Source organism: Bidens hawaiensis, unplaced genomic scaffold (genome assembly GCF_021521415.1).
Source record: "Bidens hawaiensis isolate Kalapana, Puna unplaced genomic scaffold, B.hawaiensis_p1.1 tig00042544_1, whole genome shotgun sequence".
Taxonomy (NCBI): Eukaryota; Viridiplantae; Streptophyta; class Magnoliopsida; order Asterales; family Asteraceae; genus Bidens; species Bidens hawaiensis.
In genome coordinates, this window is record NW_027497547.1 from 12,048 (window position 1) to 21,503 (window position 9,456).

At 37.1% G+C, this 9,456-nt stretch overlaps 2 protein-coding genes and 1 pseudogene across 3 annotated transcripts; 2 read left to right on the forward strand and 1 right to left on the reverse strand.

The window, feature by feature from the left end:
- The first annotated feature begins 259 nt into the window (after positions 1-259).
- Positions 260-1,678, forward strand: LOC143593703 (uncharacterized). The gene is made up of 3 exons (XM_077073255.1): positions 260-354; positions 642-746; positions 1,425-1,678. The coding sequence occupies exons 1-3, from the start codon at positions 285-287 to the stop codon at positions 1,676-1,678; spliced, it is 429 nt and encodes a 142-aa protein (XP_076929370.1). The 5' UTR covers positions 260-284.
- Positions 1,679-1,682: 4 nt separating this feature from the next.
- LOC143593704 (YTH domain-containing protein ECT3 pseudogene) lies at positions 1,683-4,108 on the forward strand (annotated as a pseudogene). Its single transcript, XR_013146161.1, has 3 exons — positions 1,683-2,150; positions 2,835-3,047; positions 3,702-4,108. The product of XR_013146161.1 is annotated as a YTH domain-containing protein ECT3 pseudogene (transcript).
- Positions 4,109-6,616: 2,508 nt separating this feature from the next.
- Positions 6,617-9,222, reverse strand: LOC143593713 (serine/threonine-protein kinase STY13-like). The gene is made up of 2 exons (XM_077073260.1): positions 8,235-9,222; positions 6,617-7,003 (listed from the first exon to the last, which is right to left on the reverse strand). The coding sequence occupies exons 1-2, from the start codon at positions 9,134-9,136 to the stop codon at positions 6,661-6,663; spliced, it is 1,245 nt and encodes a 414-aa protein (XP_076929375.1). The 5' UTR covers positions 9,137-9,222; the 3' UTR covers positions 6,617-6,660.
- Between the last annotated feature and the right edge of the window lie 234 nt (positions 9,223-9,456).

Sequence of the window (9,456 nt, forward strand, 5' to 3'; positions counted from 1 at the left end):
CTGGAAAACCCAGATTCCTTTCTTTCTCATTTATTTCTTATTTCTTTCAACTTTCTTAATTTCTTGACTTCACATACACCAATACATATGTAAATTCATCTGACACTCAAAAACCCTTTTCAAATTCTTGCTTCTTTTGTCAATTCCATCACTTTATTCATGATCTCGGTTGATATTTGGATCCGGGTTTGAGTTCAAACCGTCAATTTTGATCTGGGTTTTTAGGGTTTTTAAAAACGGGCAAAAAAGTTTCTTGATTTGATTTGAATCAATTCGAACAAGTTATGGAGGAATCACAGCGACAAGGACAAGATCGAAGTTCTTCTGCTTCGAATTCGTCTTTAATTTCACATCGTAAGTAGTTTATTAACCAATTAGGGTTTTGTTCTTGGGTTTTGAGATTTGGGTGTTAAATTTTGATCTGGGTTCATGCTTTTTTGTTTGATAATGTTGATTCGAGTGTTTTGGGATGTGGGTTTGTTTGTAATTTTGGTTTATTGTGAGTATTTGCATGATTTAGGAATTAGGGTTTGTTTGTGTGATTTGGGGGTGAGGGTGATTTGGGTTGCATTTTGAAATTGGATTGAAATGTGGGTTTGTAGTTTATTCAGATCTTGGTTCTTGAAATTGTATTTTTTTAGCGGAATCACCGAAAGATGAAACCGTTGTTTCGGATCAGACGGAAGCCCAGAATGCGAGTCGATCTCAGACCCCTGTGAATTCAGATCAAACGTACTACTATGGAGGTAATATTTGGAAGATGGGTTTTGGTAATGGGGCGGTGGGTTAACGGGTTTGGGTTTAAATGGGTCGGTTATTAGGCTGGGTTGACTCATAACATTTTTTTTTTTGCCTGTTTTATTCTTATAAAATTTGGGTCGGTTTTTGGTACGAGTCTGAACGGGTTGGGTTGACCCAGAAACACTTTTTTGTGGGTTTTTAAAGGTCATAATAAGTAAGTAATGTTTTTGTTAAAGTTACATACAGTTTTGTTACACTAATGAGGTAAATCTTTGAATAAAGACCTTAGTTGACCTGTTTGACCACCAGTTTGACTTGTTGACGTATTAGTTATTTGGATTTATCAGATTCATTTAACCTTTTGAGATAAATCAAAATCCAAATAAACAAATTTATAATTTGATGGATTTTGTCAAAAGGTGGGTGGGTGGCTAACAGGTTCGTGAAACACTTTGTTGACCCATGATTACTTTTTACCCATTTTTCTTAATATGTACAGTCTAAAATGGTACGTGTTGATACGGATCGGGTTGGGTTGGGTTGACCTGCAAACACTTTGTTGTTTGTTCTTAATAACATAAATCGTTAGCGGGCTAATTATGATGTCATAAACAATATTATTACATTAACAATCTAAATCTTTAAACGAAGACTTTAATTGACCTGTTTTGATATGTTATCAGGTTATAATGATGGCTCGATTAACTGGGCTAACAACATGCAAATTATGCCTCCGATCTACACTGACAGTTCTTCACTTTTGTTTCATCCCGCATATGGGTTTGACCCGCAAGTGGCATACAGCCCGTATTCACCTGTAATGATAGACGGTCAACTTTATTCACAGCAAGTCCACTATCTCCATCTTATTATCCCAGCCCATTTCCTCAAATGGGTACGCCACATCAGTAGGCACGGGTCAAGAGGGTGTTGGTGAGAACATGTATTGGGCCTATATGCATTATCCTGTCAATAATGGTTATGGATACTATAACGTGCCTGGTGAATCTGGTTTGAATCAATCTACACCAGTTGGTATACTCGGCCCGTATGAGCAGACACAGTACAATCATGGGCTTGACAAAGAAGCCAAACTTAATCAGGACCCTGTCAGCTTAACCGGTGAGTCACATGCTGTGACCAATCGTGGACCAAGGGCATTAAAGCCGAAAGGAAGTAATTCAGCTGACCGTACATCAAGCTATACTGACCTTTACAACCAGCCCGATTTCAAAACGACATATGAAAAGGCGAAATTTTTTGTAATAAAATCTTTTAGTGAAGATAATGTTCATAAAAGTATCAAGTATAGTGTGTGGGCCAGCACCGCTCTTGGAAACCGAAAACTCGATGCGGCTTATCAAGAAGCTAAAAAAGATGATACATGCCCAGTTTTTCTTCTCTTTTCGGTATGCTATTTATATTAACACTCTTGAGAGGTGGGAAATTGGACCGGGTCAAACGGGTCGGATTAGTTTGACCTCAGTCTGTTTGACCCACTTAACCAGTTTCCTTTTCTTTTACTTTTTTGACCTGCTAGAGATAAGGGTGTGCATGGGTCGGTTTAGGTAAATTTTGGTCTCAAACAGAACCAAAAACCGAAAATTGGTTTTCTGAGTTTCTGAAAACTGTTTGGTTTTGGATCATTTTGTTTTCAGTTTTCACAATTGGTTCAGTTTGGTGTTTGTTTTTCCGGTTTTATCACTTGGGCTTGAAATTTATGGGCTGAATAAAAAGGCCCAAGATTAAGGGCTAAAATTTTTGGGCTACGCCGTTTATTAATTTCTTATAAACTACTTAAAATCAGTGTTTTTGGTTCAGATCAGTTTGTTTTTTTCTCTCTTTTTGGGCTGATAGCAATGAAACCAAACAGAAATATCGTCTATTTAAAAACCATAAAACCAAACTGTCTTTCCCTTCTACTTACACAATCTCTTGTTAGAGGTGGCAATTTGGGCCTGGTCAAACGGGTCGGGTTAAATGGACCTCAGCCCATTTGACTCACTTGACCCCTTATAGATGAAACATAGCCTGAATCAATCCCTACATAACTTTTATGATTGGCCCGTTTGATCGTTTTGATTTTTTTGTAGGTAAATGCAAGTGGACAGTTTTGTGGAGTTGCTGAAATGATCGGGCCCGTGGATTTTGAAAATGATGCAGATTACTGGCAGTTAGATAGGTGGAGTGGCCAATTTCGTGTAAAGTGGCACATCATTAAAGATGTTCCTAACAGTCGGTTTCGCCATATCCTTCTTGAAAACAATGAAAACAAGCCCGTAACTCATAGCCGAGACTCACAAGAGGTATTATTGTTTAAACAAGATATCACAACTTTGACTTGTTTCATGAACGGATTGGTTTGGTTGTATTGTATCTCAAACGGGTCACATGAGTAAATTTAGCTAAAAGTTAGATGGTTCAAAAGAGTTGAAATGGGTCAAACAGGTCGAAAGTCTGCTTAACGAGCCGAGCCAGCTTTAACTTGGGCTTGAAGCCTCGATGAGCCACAATTCATTTAAATTAAAATTAAGATATTTATTTTTTTATATATTTCAATTAAAAAATAATATCAAATTATTATTGTGGTCTTAAGTTGGCTCATAGATAATATAATATGGGCTCACTTATAAATGGAATTTTGTTATAACTTGTAAGTATTGAAATTTGTGTTTAACATAAACGAGCGAGCCAACAAGCAAGCTTACCTTGGCTTGAGCTCGGCTTGTTTTTTAATGATCTGATTTCGAGCAAGACTCACAAGCCACAAGCTTTTTGATATGTAATCAAATTATGCAACATGGACATGTTGGATAACGGGCCAAGGCGGGTGATTTTAAGACACAGTATGGGTTAAAAGTTAAAACGGGTCGGGTATTTTCACTCGTTTGGCATAACCCAAATAAACCTATTGATAAGTAAAAAGTGTTTATGGGTCAACCCTTATTCTTTTGGTGTAGGTGAATCTTGAAGAGGGCAATGCAATGTTGAAAATCTTTAACGAACATGACTCGGGTACATCACTTTTGGATGATTTTACTTTTTATGATGAACGCGAGAAATCTTTTCAAGAAACAAGAGCCAAAGAGCGCGCGTCTTCAACAAGCAACGGTATCGATGAAGCTTCAATAAACGGGCTTTCGGACCAAGTTGCTGACTCACTCCAGTTGGAAGAACACAAGGAGGGATAACGAAGCGGTTACTAATTCGGTTTTTTAAAGTTATGACAAGTTTTAGCTTTTTGGTGGGCCCGTTTAGTTTTTTTTTACCCCCTTTTTATTGTTAGCGATAGGTGGTGGTGATTACAGGCAGGTTGTTGGGGTATGTTGATTCCGTTGGCATTGGAATGGTTTGTTGACATGACAGGGTGGTGGTTGCGTTGCTGCCCAAACAAGTGTATAATGATTGATCATAGTAATTGACAAAATGTTAACATCAGTTTTCTTGATTCTTTGTTGTTGGGTTCATTGAATGATGTTTTTACCTGTGGAATTAAAACTAATAAATATAAAATCGACGTGACTCGGATTTGTCTGGTCAAACCGGTTCGAGGGAAAAATAGATATAGAGGAGGGATATGGGTTGGCGATTGAATTGTTGAACCCGACCCAACTCATATTTTTTTGTGTCAAATATAAACCGTACCTGGACACACTTAAATTAATGTAACTTGAGTATGGCCAATTAAAACGTTATCTAAACAAGAAATGGGTTGGTTGGTTGTAAACAAGTTGTAAATGTATTAAACGGGTTTGTAGCCTTTTATAAATAGGTTAAAACAAGTTTTGGATGGGTTTGTTGTGTCAATGTTTAATCAAATAGGTTGATATGTGACAAACCACTTTATTAAATGAGGACTCAAAATCTGATTATTGTAGTGTTCTTAAAACCAGAATGTATTTAAGTTATTTTTTTTCTCCTTTCATAATCTCATTTACTGATATGTTTACTACTTCAGACTTTATATTTTATTTATTTAAAGCTTTATATATCATCTCTACTACATTTAGAATTGGTAGCAAACTATTTTCCAATCTTTTTATAAATAAAGAAAACCTACATTATTTGTTTACCTCCCATGTAGCATATAATTAAACCAAACATAAATCAAGTATCACATATATTATATATAATAAATCAGTATGAATTATTTCATTCTAATTGGCTATGGATATATTACAGTTACACCAATATATAACTTTTGTATCTTTTCTTTTTTTAACCGTCACCAACCGCCATGATCCCTAACCTATAAATACACATCACTTCCCTCCATAATACTCGCCCCAACTATCGATATTGTTATACTTATAATACATCAATCGTAACAAAGAAGGGGCTCACAACCAGATGTTCATGGCATCATCGATCTTCTGCACCGCCACCGACTGCCCATTGCCAAAGCATTTGTCAAACATCCACGAATTTACATCCCGCAAGGAAATATCTGGCATACTCCCCCGCGTGCGGTGGCACTCGGCAACTATGCATATTAGAATAGAAGGATCAACAAACCTTTTCATGAAGGGTCAATTTATTTGGCCCCTTTTCAACACCCCGATCGTTTAGAAAACCAAACAATCAATCAACAGTTGTGTCGTTTCTCCTTTCTTCAATAACTACCATTTAACCGTCAAGAGCAACCGCCGCCATCCCAAACCTATAAATACACCATCACATCCCTCCATAACAAATGGTATCTTTGGCACCGCCTCCGTTGCCGCCCCCGTCGCAAAAACAATCGCCAAACATCCTGACGCCCAGTGATGGGAAATCTGGCATATGCCCACTTTGGGTGTTGAATAGCACCGAAACGTTATAAGACACTGGACCATATCGGTTCCCCGCCGCCAGCAGGTTATGCCGTGATGGAGACTTCTTTTAAATCCTTTGCCGGGGTGAATGTTTAAGGCCACTTTGACGGACTATTTGTTAAACTAAATTTTTATTAAAGATCGTTGCATTGATATGCTTTTGTTTTTGGTTATATGATATGATCGTTTATGTCGTCAATGTGTTGGAATGCAACCGTTAACAGCTACCACTCGATCACAAACCTATAAATACATCGTGATATCCACCCACCCCAATGTCGGAAACAACAACCTGATCACTTACATCATCTATGGGATAAAAATTTATGAAATAAAAAAAATGGTTAAAATCAGTTGTATCTTTTCCATGAGAAATTAATATTTATTTGTTGCATATGCTCAAATATAAATGTCGTATGTAAACGTAATATTACCGTTATTACTATTGTTTCATCTTCCGGTTAATTGAAACTATTTGATAAAGAAATTCAGATAGTATAGTACATAGAGTCCCAGTACATCAAGGTTTGCTATATGAATGTTGATAATGTCATAATGAACTGAACCGAGTCAATACTGACCGAATTCCCGCCACAACGCGCGGGTAATTCTGCTAGTTTTTTACAATTATACAAAAATAAAAATATTTCCATATTTTTGTTTAAACTGGTTACGTATCTACATTTTTAAACTATGTATATGTATGACGTCATCCGGTCGGTTTGACCGGTCTATGCATTCCAACCAATGAACCAGTAAGACGCCTGGTTCGAATTTTGTTTTAAACTAGTTATGTATTTATGTTTAAACTTTTAAATTATTTATTACTTATCCGGTTTTTTAAGCTGGTTCAACTAGTATGCCAGTAAAGCGTCTGGTTCAATGACCGGTCTAGTGATGAAAACAATGCTTTCTTCTGGTAATTTTGCAATACCCATAAAACAGAAACAAAAGGTACACTTCATAGATCCAACAAAACAAACAATTCATACCACATTATAATTCTTTTCTGTATACCAATTTATTTGTAGTAAAAAACTATATTACAATTACATATAAAACCACCACTCTATAAAAATGTCTGGATATTGGTTCTTCACGCACATCAGTCAATAGTCATGGGTCGAGTCCCACAGCAGCTTCTGAACCGGGCACTCCTAACCGTGGTCAAGATCTCGGTTTCAGCCTTTTCTAGCATTTTGACAACTTGACTCAATGTCGGTCTGACAGTGGGGTCCACGTCCCAGCAACGGGTCATTATTTCCCTGAGAATTGGAAGGCAGTCATTTGGGACGGTTGGGCGAAGACCCTTGTTGACCACAGCAAATGCAGCCTGCAAATCGGTTAGATTCTGGTATGGTAGCGTGCCTGTGATCAGTTCCCATAATACGATCCCGAAGCTGTAAACGTCTACTTTCTGTGTGTAGGGCCGGTGCTGAATCATCTCCCTGCGAGAAATAATCAAAATATGTTAATAAGAAATGGGTCATAGATCAAACGAGTTGTTTCTTAAAGGGCGTGTCAAATGGGTCAAAATTAGTTGTTTCTTGAAGGATGCGTCAAATGGGTCACGGGCCAAATGGGATGTGTATTGAAAGACATGCCAAATGGGTCAATGGGTCAAAATGGGTAAAATGACTTGTTTCATAAGAGACATGTCAAATGGATCAAATAAGCTTTCTAGAAGGATTGTCAAATGGGTCCTGGCTCATGGGTCAACTGAGTTGTTTTTCATAAGATGTGTCATATCGGTCAAACGCGTTGTTATTTGTAAGGCATGTCAAATGGGTTATGGGTCAAATGAGTTGTTTTTCGAAAGACATGTCAAATGGGTCATGAGTCAAATGAGTTGTTTTTCGAACGATAAGTCAAATGGGTCATGGGTCAAATGAGTTGTTTCTTGATGGATGTGTCATATGGGTCAATGGTCAAAACGGGTTGGGTTTCCCTTTTATCAATATAACAACATTTCTACTTTATAAGCAGGCCAATTTGTTTCTTAAGTTATATTAAAAACCTTAGCTAAACCGGGAAGGAGTCAAACAGGTTAAAAGTAGCCCAACAATAAAAAAAAAATCATTAAAAAATTTAAATTACTTGCAATAACATTGTATTATTGTTTTCCTACCCAGTTAAACCAAACCTTTTAGACTATTAATTGTTATCCAACCCACTGAACCCACCCAATCGATCAATTGCCCAACTTGTGCCTCGCAAATGATTTGAGCCGCTCGTGAGCTACTCGATATTCGTTCGTTAACAATTAAAAAAGCTCGAACCCAGGCTTCACATATCGAGCTCGAGCTGGCTCGCAAGCCTTAAAGAGCTTTTCATTTATATAATTTTTACTTCATATATTTATATAATAATAATTACTATATATAAACATATAACAAAAATAATTAAATAATATATCATATAATATATAAAAATTATAATCATAAAAATGTATGTAGATAATTAAAAAAATATATAAATAAAATAGTTATAACTAATAAATAATAAATGATCCGAGCTCGAGCTCGAGCCAGAAAAACTACTAACAAGCTGACCTCAAGCTTTAGAAATACAAATCTAAATGAGCCAAGGTCAAGCTCAAGCCTTCTGAAATTTAAACGAGTCAAGCTTAAGCTCGGCTCAGCAACTTTAATATAATAATAATACGTTAAGTAAACTTACGGGGCCATCCACCGATACGTTCCCATCTCGGGTGTCATTCCCTCGTTCTGCACTTCAATCCGAGCCACACCAAAATCAGCAATCTTAATGGACCTATCAGCCGATATCAAAAGATTATCCGACTTCAAATCCCGATGAATAAACCCAAACCCATGAACATATTCCATCCCCTTAGCAACATCCAACGCCTGTTTAACCGCCACCTTCAAAGGCACCAAATTTTTCTTTCTTCTCTTATTCAAAAAGCTTCTAACCGAGCCCCCTTTCGCATACTCAGTCACAATACACCACACCTTCGGTTTATAGCACGCGCCAATAAACCAAACAATATTCTTATGCTTTAATCTTGCAAGCATCTTAACTTCTTGTTGAAATTGTTGGCCCATTAAATTAGCCTTTTCAATATTATCTTCTGGTTGTTCCAACAACTTTATAGCAACATCTTCACCATTATAACTACCTTTATAAAGCTTCCCAAACGCGCCTTGCGCGAACGCGGGCCCCATGTTAAGTTTCTCAAGGTCAATGGTCCATTCTTCATAACCTTGCAGCCCTTTCGGAACATAACAAGTGTCTAACAAAGCTTGAGCCAATGCATCATCACTTAACCCTTGCGAGACTCGCCCTTTATTGTTATGACTATGGTAGGCCGTGTAAGTGGGGACCACATGGTCCATACGGTTCGAGCCATGGTGCTTTAGCATCAGAGTTTTGGAACCGTATGAGTCGTTTGAGCCCACACTGCTGGTGACTACTGACATTGCGGTTGACCCGAATCCGTTGTTGCTCATTTGTAAACTACTGAAACTGTCCATTGACATGTCATCATAGAGCTTGTGGTAGAACCCTTGTGTCATGTCATTAGGGTTGTGATCATTGTGATAGTTTACGTTCGTGCCCATTAATATTGTGTTTTAAAATAATGCACCTTTAAAGTCGGTCTAAATCTTCTTCGTTAGTAAACTGTCTTCCACATAACACTGTGACCAAAATCCTGCATCAAAATGGTACTCAGATTTTTAGTTTCTAAATACATTTTAAAAAAGAATGGTATGAAATCATGAAAAAATTATTTTCCTCCAAAAAGTGTGAGATAATTTCAATTTGCAAAGCGAAACTAGTTAAATCAGATCTTGATCTATTAACTATGGTTAATTACATAGCAACAAACAATTACTATATTATCTCCATACCATATAGCATAATAAGAAACAATATGAAA